Source organism: Myotis brandtii, unplaced genomic scaffold (assembly GCF_000412655.1).
Source record: "Myotis brandtii unplaced genomic scaffold, ASM41265v1 scaffold312, whole genome shotgun sequence".
NCBI classification, from domain to species: domain Eukaryota; kingdom Metazoa; phylum Chordata; class Mammalia; order Chiroptera; family Vespertilionidae; genus Myotis; species Myotis brandtii.
The window spans coordinates 3,796,735-3,812,352 of record NW_005361955.1 but is presented as its reverse complement, the minus strand read 5'-3'; the positions used below and the strand labels follow the sequence as shown (position 1 = coordinate 3,812,352).

Below are 15,618 nucleotides of genomic sequence, written 5' to 3'. Positions count from 1 at the left end.
TCTCCAGATCCGTGGCTGCCAGCCGCCATCTTGGTTGGGTTAATTTGCATATAGTCACTCTGATTGGCTGGTGGGCGTGGCTTGGGCATAGCAAAGGTATGGTCAATTAGCATCTTTGTCTTTTATTAGTGTAGATTTTGTTATGAACAAGATTTTGTGTAAACGTACGTTTTTGTATCTCTTAGGCATATGTATGTACTTAGGAATGGAATTTCTGTGTCATGTGGTAACTGCATGTTTAACTTTTTGAGGAAATACCTCAAAAAGAGGCTGTATCATTTTACAGTCTCCTCGGCATGTTTGAGGGTTCCACTTTCTCCATATCCTCGCTAACACTTGTTATTGTCTTTTTTACTTTAGCCTTGCTAGTGGGTGTGAAGTAGTATCTCATTGTGATTAGGATTTGCATTTCCCTGATGGCTTATGATATTGAGCATCTTTCCGTATGCTATTGACCATATATCTTCTTCAGAGAAATGTCTATTCTGAGTCTTTGCTCGTTTTAAATTGGGTTATTTGTCTTTTATTGTTGATTTATAAGAATTCTTTATATTTTCCAGATATTAATCCCTTATCAAATATATGAGGCCCCAGTTCCCTCATCTGTAATTCGCTGCATTCCTTAGGTTAGACACGAAGTATGTAAGATTCCTGGCATTTACTGGGTAGCTGTTAGCTGTTAGCAATAAGAACATTCTTTAAAGCCACAGAACTTCAAGTCCAGATAATCCTCTAGATATCATCCAGTCTGTCCCTCTGTCTATTCATTTCATAGATGAAGCAACTCAGGCCAGAGGGGGAAAGTTACTTCTTGTTCAGAGCTTTGGAAATGGTTTAAAGCAGTTCTAGAACAGAGCCCAGCTGTGTGACCTGGAACAGGTCACTTCCTCTCCTTGCACCTCAGTGTTTTTATCTGCGATATGGAGGTGAGGGAGGGATTACAGCTAGCCTGCACTGAGCATCTCATGTGTAAGCATTGTCTGAAATGCTTTCATGAACATGATCTCGTTCAGTCCTCCCAACTTCCCTACTTCATAGATGTTCCTACCTGCCCATTTCACAGAGGTGGCAACTGGGACTCAGAGCAGTGAAGTCCCCTGCCTGAGGACTCATGTGTGGGAAGCGGCAGCATCAGGATTCAATCCCAGAATTTTCCAACCCCAATGCCTATCCTCTCTTTCACTGCCACACCTTGCCTCCTGACATACTCACTCCATCTCTTGGGTCACCCAAGAAAGCACGTTTCCCTTTTCTGATATTTATTGTAATTATATCAGAAACTTTCTAATAACCAGAGAGGAAACCCGAGGAAAAGGAAAATGCAGCCCCACCCTTCACGTACGATGCTTGTTTAAGCTAAAGTCTCTGTATCTTCAAATTATAACTATTCCATCAATTGCTTGTTCCTGATTAGCTTAACATTTCTCCATTGTTGGACATTAGATTTCATCTCATTTTTCCTATTATAAAAAAAATGTGATGCATAGCTTTCCTGCATATAATACAGAAAAACGGTTGTGTTGTTTAAGACAAATCAGAAAAGAGATGCAAATGGCTAGAAAACATTTGAGGGGAAAATATCCAACTTTAATAAGTAACTTAAATTAGGATAATCATGAAATATTATTTGTTTAACTTTATCAAATTAATATTTGGTTTATTAAAATGACATTATCCAGTGTTGGTAAGATTATGGTAAGATTGTGTTGATATATATATCAACAGCCTTAAAATCATTTATGTCTTTTGACCTTGTAATTCCACCTAAAGAAATAATCAGACATGCATACTAAGATTTATGTATAAGGATTTGCATTGCAATTCTATTTATACATTGAAAAATTAGAAATGCCCTCGAATGTTCAGCAATAAGTTCAAGGTTAAATAAATTATGGTAAATCTGTATGATGGAATTTTACGTAGCTATTAAAAATCATGTTTTTGAAGAATAGATAATGACATGGAAAAAAGCTCATAATGTCATGTTAAGTGAAAAGTAGACAATACAAAACCAAAATCATCTTAATTTTAGAAGAGTTAACGTTAACACATGTTATGTATATAATGTTACATATACATAATATACACACATATAATGGTATTTATATAATTTATACATAGAGAAAAGAATGGAAGGAAATATACCAAAATATATATAAACATGTTAACTTTGGGGAATGACATTAATAATAATTAAGAATATTTTGCCCTGGCTGTGGGTCTTGGTTGGTTGGAGCATTGCCCCGTACACCAAAAGGTTTCGGGTTCGATTATTGGTCAGGACACATATCGAGGTTGTAGTTTTGATCCCCAGTCAGGGCGCATCTGGGAGGCAACTGATCAATGTTCCTCTCCCACATTGATGTTTCTCTCTCTCCTCTCTCCTTTTTCTCTAAAATCAATAAAAACATATCCTTGGGTGAGGATTAAAAATATATTTTTTAAAATTTTCTTTTTTAAAATTTTCTTTTTATATGTTTTTTTCTATTTTCTCACAGCAATACTTTTCCTATTAGAGTAAAACAAGACATGTTGCACTAGCCGGTTTGGCTCAGTGGATAGAGCATCAGCTCATGGACTGAAGGATCCTGGGTTCGATACCTCAGTTGCAGGCCTGGTCCTCAGCCCTGGTTGGGGCATGTGCAGGAGGCAACCAATTGATGTATCTCTCTCACGTTGATGTTTCTCTCTCTGTGTCTCTCTCCCTCCCTTCCACTCTCTCTAAAAATCAATAGAAAAATATCCTCAGATGAGCATTAACAATACCAACAATTAAAAAACAAAATTATGTTTATCTTCACCCAAGGATATGTTTATTGATTTTAGAGGGAGGAAGGTAGAGAGAAACATTCCTCAGTTGCCTCCTGTATGTGCCCCAACTGGGATCTGAACCTGCAAACTTGATTTCTGGCCAGGTATGTGCCTTGGCCAGAAATTAAGCCCACAACTTTTTGGTGTATGATACAATGCCCAAACCAACTGAGACAACCAACCAGGGCTAGTGCATTTTTTTTAAAAAAGACTGACGTATGAAAAACTATAGGCCAAAGAGAATTGTGCAATCATAGAGTTTCATAAAATCTTATCATTTGACATCCTTTAGGAGTTGCAAATGGACGGGCCATGGCATAAGCCAGAGAACAGATGAATTTGATTTGGTTGACCTGCTCAAATTTCACATAAAAATGTGTGTTCTCTGCTTCTCTGGGCCCGTGTTCCCACGTAGGAAACTCGGCCAGAGCTGTCCCACTTGGTCGCAGCGTGCACACGCCAGGTCTCCACAGTGCCCCTTACTTGACCTCCTCCACTGCTTGGAAGTTGGGTTCACAGCTTAGCCATCTGCACATTCCCAGCCAGCTCACAGGCTGCACTACATACTTGTTGAATGACTTCACAGGGAGTAAAGGGATGACCATAGAAAAGTGGTGTGTTTTCCATGAGCCCAGAGGGAAGCATGGTGATGGGCAATTCCTTCCTTTGGCAAAAAAAATCTTTCCCGATCCCCCCTTCTCTAGCCAGGGGAAGGGGAGAGGGTATCTGCAAGCAGCTCTTAGGAAAATTCGCTTGGGTAGATGTGTTGGACGTGTCATGACCCACAATCGTTTCTATGAATGTTGGGCAAGAAAAGGGCTCTGCATTGTGCCAGGTTTTTGAAAGAAGGTAAAAGTGTAGAAGGAACATTTGTCTACCCTTGACTTATCTTGGGTCCAGGGGAAGCCATATTGTCTTCCTGCTTCAATTTCCATAGCCATGAGCCACTCACCTGCCCCCAGGTGACGCAAGGATTCAGGGGGTGGGTCTCAGGAAGGGATGGAAGTATTGTAAGAGACACAAACAAGTTGCTTTCTTATCTTTGGCTGCCCTGTCCCTTTTTTTTCTTCCTCTTTCAAGTGTGAACTCCTGGCCTAAACATGACCTGGGATTTAGCCTTAAATCAATGGGTATTTGCAAACTTTCTTAAAGCAAACGTTGTCTGTAAGACTTCTGAAATACTTGCTTCAATGATAAACTGCAGGATGAGAATAACAACCAGCTGATTAAAGTGATTTAAGCCAAAGAGAGAATCATTTTGGCTAGAAAATTATTGCATCATCAGGGAAGCCTTCTTTTGGACTTGTGTCTTGGTTTCTCTAATAAACCTGGCATGCTACTAAGCACTGTGAGGGAATCAAACATGAGCAAAATGTGGCTCCTTATTGCGTATGGAGAGTATGCAATACTCGTCTCATATTCCATGTGCTCTCCTGCATTTCCCAGCCCCTTGCAGAGAGTCAGAGCCAGTAAGTAGTCCAAACTAGTCAGGTCCAGAGCACTTAATTGGCCAGTTGAGACCTCCAGCGCTCTCTTCCGCTGTGGTGTTCATCAACAATGTTTCAGACGGTGAAGCCTCTTTATTCTGGTTCCCCGGTGGACTATGTGGAAGCAAGTCCCCTGCTGACATGCACTGGCCATTTAGCCCAAGTGAGAAATTAGCCTTTGCTTTGTTATGCCTCTGAGGTTTGGGGGTTAATTTGTTTCTACAGTATAATCTATTCTAGCCCATGCTGACTAATACAGTCCCTAACCTCAGTCACAGCAGCTACTATTTATTGAACGCCTACTATGTGTTTACTTGCTTTAGCCCGTTTAATCTTAAGAGACAACCCTATGAGAAAGCTATTTTTATCTCCATTTTCCAGACAAGAAGCAGGCATTCAGAGAGTCTTGCCTCATTGAGTTGCACAATCAAGATTCACCCTCCGGTCTATCTGACTTCAAGGCTGGTGTTTTTCTCCTAAACTAGTTTCAAGATCAAGGGAGCTTAGACGTGCAAGTGAATTTTGCAAGGTGACAGTTGGAGGCTGGGGAGACCAGACGAGGGGGGATTCCTCAGTTCAGGATGAAGAGGGACATCCGGGCTCACGATCCCAAATTTGAATGCTGGTATTACAGAGAGACAGAAATGCCACTTGAGACACTGTTGTGGTTATGACCACTACTTGGTTGTGCATGTGTAGACACATCCCTGCTATTTGCTCCCACCAGCAAGAAGAATCCCTGGTGTAAGCTGTTGGCTGTTTCACAAATATTTTAGGTCAGAAACAAGGTCAAAGTCATAAAACATTAGAATGAGAAGAGACCTCCTCTGAGATGCCTTCATTTTAGGGTTGAGGAGGCTGAAGCTCAGAGACGGGAAGTCCCCTATTTCAGATACACAGCGTATTCCTGGAAGCCTTCTCAGCCGTGCCTCCAACACTTTACCCAAGTATTTGCAGAAGTCTGCGGAGAAAATGCATGTCTGGTTTGCCTTTCTTCTGTAAGATCCTAAATGCGTCCTGAAGGCAGGAGTAGCATCAGACTTATCTACTCGTTCCTGTCCCTTCATGTATATGTTTACCAGAAGCTGCATATTTTCACATCAATTACCTCTTCTGACCTTCGCAGAAACCCTCTGGGTGAGCAGAACAGGCCTTGTCCCCATTCTGCAAATGCCAGAAAGTTCTCAGTGAGGTGGAGTAGTTGGTCTAAAGTCATACGGCTCATGTGTAGCTGCAATCCAGATGTCCTTACTCTCAGACAAATGTGTCATCCTTCTGTATCCAGGAGACACACTCAAGCTTGTAGTGGTCCAAGGCATGGCTCTGCATTCATAATCCAGCTATTCAAACCTTCTGTGACTCAGTTTCTTTACCTGTAAAATTGGCTCAAGAAGAATCAAGTGAACTAATGCATACAAATGCAAAGCTCTTAGAATAGTTCTTGGGACTTGGTTACTGCTTAGTTGACATCAGCCAGTACTCCAACAAGGCACTTGGCATCAGTGGGCATAGTTTGGCACTTCTCCAGGGAACCTGTTGGTCCACGACAGTGACAATTTGTTGTTTTTCTGAGACAGACGTTAACTACGAAATGATATTATGATGATCATTTTAAAACACACACTTCTTTGCGAAAAATGGCCACGAAGGCAGTGAAAATTCAGGTAATTGGAGAAGAGATGGGTAGGAAGCACAAGCCTTTATTTTTTATTTTATTTTTTTTCATGACCAACCTAAGTTATTTATTTAAGCCATCTCCTGCCATAAGCAAAGAGACGGAAGATCAGTGTACTCTATAGTCATCATTTTACATTAGGAAAGAAGTCAGCTTAAGGTCCCATACACTTTTCTGGTCCGTGTGCAGAGTATGGTCCAAACCAGTGCTGTGGTCCCCACTGGGTAGTGGTCCAGGTTCTGTTTATTCATCTTCATAGCCGGTTGGCAGCGGGTTCAGATGAGGATTATGGAATAGAGTATGGTTACCATCTCCCCAGGGGAAGGGCTTGGTCCTGATGCGGAGGTGCGGGTAGGCGACGAACTCGGGCCGCTCGTGCTCCCCGTGGCGCGACTTGAGGAAGACGTTCAGCATGCTCACGGCCACCCCGGGCAGCGCCACGAAGTAGGTGAGGGACTTCCACAGGCGAGCTGAGCCTTCCTGGCTGTGGGCGCCGCTCGACATGGGCCGCGCCAGCTGGGGCCGCAACCGGTCCAGCAGCCCAGCAACCCGAGACGCAGCCGCAGTCGCCATCTTTTTACCGAGACCTCAGCACAAGCCTTTAGACTGAGTGTGATAGAAAGCCAGGAGCCTTTCTGGTGCAGTATGGGGAGCCTTTGGGACACCATTCTTGATATTAGTAGAAAGGTGTCATTTAGCCAGGGGCCCAGGAATACCCAGCCCTGCCCTGCAGGTTGCAAGAAGGAATGTAAGTGCCCAGAGGACAAGGAGCAGAGTGTCACTCCAGAAACCCATATGGACCCTGAGTGAGCATGACTAAACCAGAGCTGAAGGTCCCCTTCCCTGGCCCACACTTGGGCCTCAACTCCTACCACTCCAGGAGTGAGAAGAGCCCTGGCCATCACATGCTGTCCCAAGGCCAACCCCTGAGGCCTCCTGCGTACAGGGTAGTGGGCCAGCCACATGGAAGGAAGAGCTGGTCTTGGGTTGTCCAAGCACAGATGCAAATAGATGGGCAGCATCCATGAGATAAAATGGGCCATTCCTCAGTCTGGGGGTCTTTATGAGGCGTTTGTATGAAGGACACTTGTTTTTTCTGGAGGTGAGAGAGAATGATTTATTGTTCAGGGTGTTGCAGTCCAGTTACACAATCTAGGCACTAAAGGCAAACAGACCTACATTCAAGTACCAACTTTGGCACTTTATAGTCGCATGCATTTGGACAAGTGTCTTCTTTTCTCCAAGCCTCAGTGTTTTCAACTGTTAGACAGGAATGATAATTCCTACCTTGCTTATTGTAAGGGTTAGTAACGACGTGGGCACTTGCTAAATGTTGGTGTCACATTGGGGCTCCTACTCGGTGCCAGACTCTATGCCATTAAGCCCACGAACTTTCATCTCAGCAGTGCTGCAAATTCCACAACTTTTGTCTTACTTGTAAACCAACTGTACTATTACTTATTTAGTAATTTTCTAAGTCAACTTACTTTTTAATTTTAGCAGTACTAGCCATGAAATTATGAGTTTGATGTGCTTCCCCCCTAATATGCCTATAGTATATGCACAATCATTAAAACAACAAATGTTCTTGTTGAGACAAAAAAAGAAGAATCACTGTGCTTACCAACATTTATATGCATACTGCACTTTGTGATCCCTGCCCCCAAACCCTCAAGACATCCTACAAGAGAACCAATCCTGCTTTTATAGACAAAAGAATTGGTTTCTCCATCAACAGCACGCATGCAAACAGAGCCTTTAAGAGGTCAGTTTGACATTCCTTCAAGACATTTTCTTTTTAAGAGAAACCTTGCAGAAACTGAATCCTATTCTAGTCTGTAACCAAAAATAGCAAAATACTGTAGCAAATGGTTCCTTGGAACACACAGCTTTCTGCAAAGTTGTTTTCCTTTTGAAAAGATTCATATTCTTCTCAGTTCCTTGTAAATCAAACCCAAACTTCCAACATGAGGGGAACCATAAACAGCTTTGAATGGGGCTGGCTGGACAGTGTTTCCAGCTGGGACCATATTTAGATATTTCTGTCATGTGGTCCCTTGATACCACCTCCACCCCAATCCTCATCCCCACCTCCACCCCCACCCCCAAAACTTTCCCACTCCTGGGTTGGCTAGAAATTTCCTCCACCTCAGTGTAATGGGTGGAACATGACCTAGTGTGGCCCTGCCAGAGCCCAGGAATCTATGTGCATTTGTTGGGACCAAGCAACTTTCCGATGCCGTTGGATTATATTATGGGGAATCTGAGGACTCTAATCGGGCACTCAAACTGTGGCCCAAGGATCCACAGCATTGGCATAACCTGGGAGCTTATTAAAAATAAAGAATTTCAGACCTGGCCTCAGACCTACTCATTTGGAATCTGTGTATTAACAAGTGACTCGTGTGCATGTTAAAGTTTGAGAAGCTTTGGGTTAGCACACTCTTTTATGTGCCTGTAACATCCCTTGATTTCTCTCCATTTATAACTTTCTTTAGTGTTAGATTTCTAGACTGTGAGCTTCTTGAAGGCTGGGACCTGGCTGCTTTGCCAACTCATTAATCTTGGTGCCTGGTACATGGTCTGGCATTGACAGGCAAAGGGTCCATACAAAATCTTTCATATTATAGGAAGCTCTATAAATTACTTTGTTTTGAACAAAAAGTACTGTCTGCAAAATACACATTAATCTGAAAATAACCTCAATGCTCAATGGATTCAATTTAAAAAATAGGTAAAGAAGTGCAATCCAATTTAGTCATCATTTCTGGAAAGTATGACTTCACAGTTGTCACGGCTGGATATTACTGTACATGTGCTGTTTGAGATAATTGTTAGAAGTATTACAGTATGTGGTTATGTTGTGTGTGGAGGGGAGGGTGGGGATTCACGACATACATCCACAGAATTAATTTAGAGAAACAAACAGCTCATCCAAGGCTTCCTCCTGTCTGCCCACTGTTTCTAACACTAAAGTGTTAGCTCTTAGGGACTGAGGAGGGAAGACCACACTTGGCAGGTCATGACTGCTCCTTCCCCACTCTCCCTCTAACTAGCTGGTGATTGCAGGAAAGTCTTTCAACTCTAATCCTGTTTCTTCTCCTGGAAAAAAGGAGGTGGTGCTGTTGACTCTGCTTGTGTTTTGGATTCATTTATTCTACTGTCTAGCTGAAGCCTTGGTTATCTAATTCTCCACTGGGTCCTTACCTACGCCCCCCACCCACCCAGTACCCTCAGTCATATGCCCCCTTCATTACCTGTAGCCTCTGCCATCTATAGACAGGGGACATGGAGACCCTGGGCCCTGCCTTTTGCAAAGCTGTGAGGTCCTAAGAGCTGCAGTTGGTCTTCCGAGTCCTCACATTTCTTGTTCTTGCACACCCCTCCACTTTGCACACCCACCTTGCTTGCTCATTGTCCCTCCCCATTCAGTCCCAGCTAGACCAACTTCCATGGTCAACCCTCACTTTCCAAGTCCCCATGCTCCAAACATTCTCTCCCTCTGATCTAATCCCCATTTTGTCAGGGCCCTGCTGCCAGAATTTTATTTAATGAAGGCGCCAGATGTCAAGAGCATATGAATGGCTGAGAGACCCATCTTGTATTATTATAATAATTGCTGCTGTGTGTTGGACATTTGGCTTCTGGGTTGCACATGTGGGTGTATGGTGGTGCCATCCTCTGGGATGGAGAAGAGGAGAGTGGGGACTTCCTGGCTGACTGAGCTTGTGAAGGAGACCCCCATCCCCAGGCCCACCCGTAATAGTTGTGGAGTCCAAGACAGAAAAGAGTAAAAATGATAAGGGGAGTGGGTGGGCTACAGCATGGGTCTGGGTGGGGGGGAGGTGGGAGTTGAGGTTGTCTGAAGCCAAATTGTAAAAGGTCTTTAATGTGGATGATGGAATCATTCTGTAGGACATGGGGAGCCAGTGAAGAGTTAAATAGGATGGTGTCATGATCTGATTGGAATCCTAGGAAAATCCTTCTAATAACAACATAGAGAAAGGATCAGAGAGGGCAAGACTATTGGCAGGCAGACCAGTTAGGAGAGAGTCTTAATATTCTTGCCAAGAGACATTGGCCACCTGAATGAAGGCAGTGACATGAGAAAAGGAGAGGGTTGATGTATAAGAAATGTCCAAGGCAGAAACGGGATGGTGGGGAAGGAGAATTACTGAGGATGACTTCATGCTTTACAAGTGTGTGGCTCATAAGGTCAGGAACCCAGTCAAGGACACAGGTGCCCCAGGAGGAGGCTTGGAAATGACAGGTTGAGGTGTACCTCCAAGAGGCATTGTCCAGGGGGCATTTGGATATGTGGGCCTGGGCTTGGCAGATCTGGGCATGTTTTGGAGTTCCAAGATCAAAAGTTGAAGCAGGTAGAGAAGGCCAGAGCGGCTGGCCATACAGGAGATGGTGGCCTGGCCCAGAGTGGTGGCAGAATGTTTTATAAAAATGAAATTGAGGAGCACTTAGGAGGTAGAATGGGCGGCACTTAAAGATGGTTGAAATGTGGGAGGTGAGATGGAAGTAAAATTCAAAGTTGACTCCCAGTTTTCCAGATGCCACAGCATCAGAGAGGAGGACAATGCAATCCCTGGGACAAGAAGTCTTTTGTGGGGAAAGATGACTTTGTTTGCATTCTCCTCAATGCAGACTTCGGTCATGTCTGAGAATGGTCTCATGAGGCTGGTTGAGCATCGCTCCTGGGGGGTTAACTTTCCAGCACGTCCAGTCTGCCCTGCATGGTGGGTAAAGAGAGAACATTTACAGATAGATAACCCCCGTTGGAGTATCCAGCTGTCTGAGAGTAGACCAAGGAGCCATGGGCTGAGCACCAACAGTGTTTGCTACAGGTGATGAGGCAGCTCTGATGGGCTGAGTCCCAGGCATCTGAGACTTCCAGCTAGAGATGTCCCCAAACAGATGGTGGTGACACTGTAGTAGCCATCAAGGAGTCCTAGGCACTGCGCCCTGGAAGGGTGGGTCCCTTCATGTTTGTTTAGTGCCCTCAAGTACCCATGGTCTCGTTGGACCTGGCAGATGGAGTCATCTCCAGACCCTGGGGCTGGCTGCAGAGCCAGTACTTTAGGTCTCAGTTCAAATAGTCATCAACTGTTTCCACGCCTCTGCCCTCCCTTCTTTTATATTGAGAGCACCACTTGTCAAGAGTTCCAAGAAATGGGGCTCATTAAGCAAAGGAAAGCTGGGGGACTGGGAGGAAATAGGCCCATCTAAGGACAAACCACAGATTGAAAAACAAGAGAGCTGGGTGGCCACGAGGAGTGCCGTGCCACCTTCATCACATTAGCGATGCTAAGTGAGTTCCCAGGCAGTTCGAGGATTGAGCAGAGAGGAGCGTGAGTGGAATGAGTGATGATACCTGTGTCCCTGGTCCCCACTGCAGGCATTGAATGGGTTTGCATTTCTATTTCTTTGCACTTGCAATAGGATAATATGCCTAGTCCAGCACTCTGCAATAGAAATATGCGAGCTACAACTGTAATTGTAAATATGGTCTCATGAGGCTGGTTGAGCATCGCTCCTGGGGGTTACCTCTCCAGCACATCCAGCCTGCCCTGCATGGCGGGTAGAGAGAGAACGTTCTCAGGTGGAGAGACGTGGAATATCCAACTGTCTGAGAGTAGCCACATTTTAAAAAGTAAAAGGAAATAAGGGTGGTTAATTTCAATAATATATTTTATCTAACTCAAGGTTTCCAAAATATTATCATTCAACATGTAGTCAGCATAAAATATTATGAATGAAATATTTTACATTGGGGGCAGGGGACTAAGTCTTCACACTCCAATTCGTGTTTTACACTTACAGCATATCTCAATTCGGACCCACCACATTCAAGAGCTTACTAGTTATGTGTAGCTGGTGACCACATACTGGGTGGTACAAGCCCAGCCTGTCTGCCTTAGAGAACTACGGGGAGAAGCCTTTCTATTTCTTTGCACTTGCAATAGGATAATATGCCTAGTCCAGCACTCTGCAATAGAAATATGCGAGCTACAACTGTAATTGTAAATATGGTCTCATGAGGCTGGTTGAGCATCGCTCCTGGGGGTTACCTCTCCAGCACATCCAGCCTGCCCTGTATGGAGGGTAGAGAGAGAATGTTCTCAGGGAGACCCCACTGGAATATCCAACTGTCTGAGAGTAGCCACATTTTAAAAAATAAAAGGAAATAAGGGTGGTTAATTTCAGTAATATATTTTATCTAACTCGAGGTTTCCAAAATATTATCATTCAACATGTAGTCAACATAAAATATTATGAATGAAATATTTTACATTGCGGGCAGGGGACTAAGTCTTCAAACTCCAATGCATGTTTTACACTTAACAGCATATCTCAATTCAGACCCACCACATTCAAGAGCTTACTAGTTATGTGTAGCTGGTGACCACATACTGGGTGGTACAAGCCCAGCCTGTCTGCCTTAGAGAACTACGGGGAGAAGCCAGTTCAGCCCCCTTCGATGTCTCCTGCTGCATCTTTTCATTGTAGGGTCCAATCTTCACAATAAGATAATTGCAATGATTGACCATTTGTACAGTGGTGAGAGCTTTATAGACAGGATCTTATTTGAGCCTGATACCTACTCTGTGCAATATCTATTATTATCCCTATTTTATACGTAAAACCATTCAGGCACTGGAAGGTAAGCAGCTTGCCTATAGTCTTCCTACCTCTTAGTGGTTACTCCAGTATTCAAATGCAAATCTCTTTGAATCGGTGGTCTTATGTGTATCCATGAAGCATACTGCCAGTCCCAGGAGACACTTACTCTCTTTCGACTCTGATCTTTTGCACATGCTGTTCCCTCTGCCTGCATTTTCTGCCTGCATGGATAACTCCCACTCCTTTTTCAGGCTGTGGTTTAGACTACATCACCTCTGGGAAGCCTTCCTGTTTTGGGCAAGATGAGCTGAGTGAGCACTCTGCCAGCATCCCCAGTATCCCCAGTATCCCTGCTCCCCTGACGTAGCACTCATCACACCTTGTTGCAACTGCCTGTTTACCTCTCTGTTCCCCTCCTAGGTAGAGGGCTGTTTCTCTCTGGCCCATCCAAATCCTCCCAGTACCTTGCACAGAACATGGAACATGATAGGGACCCAGGCATATTTGTCACACACTGTCATGGATCTGAGAGAGTGTGTGGCTGAAGAGATGCATAGTTGAGACCATTGTTGGTCTCATTTCAGATGTTCCCCAGATAAGGAACCTTAGAAATAGTTATTTTGGTTGATATGTGTAATAGTCACAGTTGGCAGCCATTCCCTGGCCAACAGAACCCTCATTTTGTTTGGGTAACCACCTCTCAGGGAAGGTGACTATTCTTAGCTCAGCCAATCCCAGGAAATTTAACCCTATTGCTGATGGATCATTCAGTAGTGAGCATGACACATGAGGGAGGTTGGTGGGGCTGGGACCCAGGTGTTTCTAGAAAAGTAGTCCTTGATCTTAGGAAAGAAACATAAGTTGTGTCCATGTGTGACCTCCGGGTCTATGGCAGCCATCTTTTGAACAGGAGGTGATCTGGTTTGAGGACATTCCTGACAGGCACTGAGGCTTGCCAAATCAAAAGATGGAAAGGACTGGAGTCCTAAATGACGTCTTTGAGGTGCCCTAACTTGGGACTTATTATTAGAGGGAGAATACATTGTTTATGACTTAGGACAAGTGAGTTGGGTTTTCTGTTACTGTGAGCCCAGAGATCACCCTAATGATTACACTGTGCCATGAAGAGAGAGAGAGTATAGTCTGAGGCCACGTGGAGAGCAGGATAGGGACGTGAGCTCCAGCTTCAGCATTGATGGGCCTGGGACATCCTTTGTGCACAACTTGGATGCCACTTCTTCACAAAGCCTTCCTAGGGGCCCCACCAGGAAGCCATCCCTCCCTCCTCTGGATTCCTCCGTGTGTGCGTGTCTCCATGGCCATGCATGCGTCTTCTCTCCCTGCTGCTGCTGAGCTCTCTGAGAGCAGAGCAGGGCCTGAGTGTTGGTCATTTCTGTATCTCTTCTCTCCCTGCTGCTGCTGAGCTCTCTGAGAGCAGGGCCTGAGTGTTGGTCATTTCTGTATTCACATGGCTGTACCTTGCACATTGCTGGTGTAGGTACACATAGTCGGTGCTTGAAAAATTATTGGGGAATAAGTCAAAGGATGAGTAATTTAATATTAATATCACTACTTCCTAACTCATAAGAGAGGAGGTGTTTCCCCTAAGCATTCCACCTGGCTGACAGATGAGTAAGTCATTTCCTTGGGGCTCAGCTTCTCCATCTATGAAATGGGAAAATTGCTCTAGATCTCCAGCTCAGAAAAACACTATGACTGGATAGCATTTTATATTCAGGGCTGCTATGTGCCGGGCTGTGCAATACCACAGGAAAGAATGACACACATTTTCTTCCATTGAGATGCTCAGGGCCTAGGGTGGAGGTCCTTTGGTTTTAAGGAAGGAACAGACCTCTTTGATGGCCCCTCCCAAGAAAGATGCTCCTGCCCTGAGATGCTGTGGACATTTTTAGGGGAGTCCATCAGTGGATGCAGCAGGAGAAAGGCATCCAGAGGTCCACTTCCTCCCTTCCAGCCCTGTCTGAGCTGGGCTAGGGGAAACAGAAGATATCATGTTTCTCAGAGGAGCCCTCAGTGCAGAAGGGGAGGCAGATACTCACCTCCAGTTTGAGAGGCGCTGACAGAAACAAGTCCTGGTGACACCAGGAGAGGGGCTGGTGTTGCCTGGGCATGAAGGAAGGCCCTGCTGCTTGTGTATGAGTTTGCCGGTGCTCAGAGGAAGGTCCTGTGTAGGCAAAGAGGAAACCCAAGTGTGACAGGGCAGTGGTTATTATAGAATGGGGCGTGATTATGCAGTTGGAACAAAGCAGGGGATGAGATTGGGGTGGTGGGCCGGGGAGAAGGAAGGAGCAGAGAAAGGCTCAGAGAGGCGCCAAGAGGAGGTGGCCAAGTACAGGATGCTTTGGGGTCTGCCATAAAAGTGGGGATCAGGGCGGGAGATTGCTACAGAAGTTCATAAGGACGTAATGTTACCCATGGGCTTCCCAAGAAATAGGCTGAAAAATCAGCACAGCCTCAGACTGTGAGAAAAGGGGCATCTGTAAACGTAAGGTGCCTCCAAGGCTGTCACTGCCCCCCGAGGGGGAACCGCCAGGCACGAAGTCCCCCTATCCCAGCCTTGTCAAGTGCCTGCTGAGCTGCGCACAAAAAGCATGCCTAACTTGGAAAAGAAAGGGAAGAAAAGCAGACTGTTCCCCTTTGTGTGGTCCTATGGTGGCTTTTAACTCAGCCCTTGTACCAGCTCTCAGAGGCTGTTGTTAACATTTCAGAAAGTGAGAGGAAATGGTTTACCTGCTGGAATTGCCTCCACATGGCTCCCCTCACACTGGGCAGGCACTGGCTGATAGAATAGGATACCTTTGAATAATTCAAAGCTGGGAAAGTGGATTCTTCCCTGAAAAAAGGGTAGTTTTGTGGTGGATGAAGTTATTTCATGGCAGGAAAGATGAAAAGGAGCCTTTGTTTGGGGACCAATTAACTGGATAATTTCTAAGGTTCCTTCCAGCTTTTAGCATCCTGACCCTTTGTGGTATTAGCCTCTGGGCTCTCCCC

The 15,618-nt window shown here is 44.8% G+C and overlaps 2 protein-coding genes across 3 annotated transcripts in view; one reads left to right on the top strand and one right to left on the bottom strand.

Annotated features, from left to right (window-relative positions):
* The window catches only part of HRH1 (histamine receptor H1), a 70,407-nt gene that overhangs the window by 25,016 nt on the left and 29,773 nt on the right, over positions 1 to 15,618 (top strand). The gene's annotated exons all lie outside the window — the stretch shown is intronic.
* Positions 6,024 to 6,567, bottom strand: LOC102258622 (cytochrome c oxidase subunit 6A1, mitochondrial). The gene has a single exon (XM_005870058.2). It carries the CDS (start codon positions 6,544 to 6,546, stop codon positions 6,217 to 6,219), a length of 330 nt encoding a protein of 109 aa, XP_005870120.1. The 5' UTR covers positions 6,547 to 6,567; the 3' UTR covers positions 6,024 to 6,216.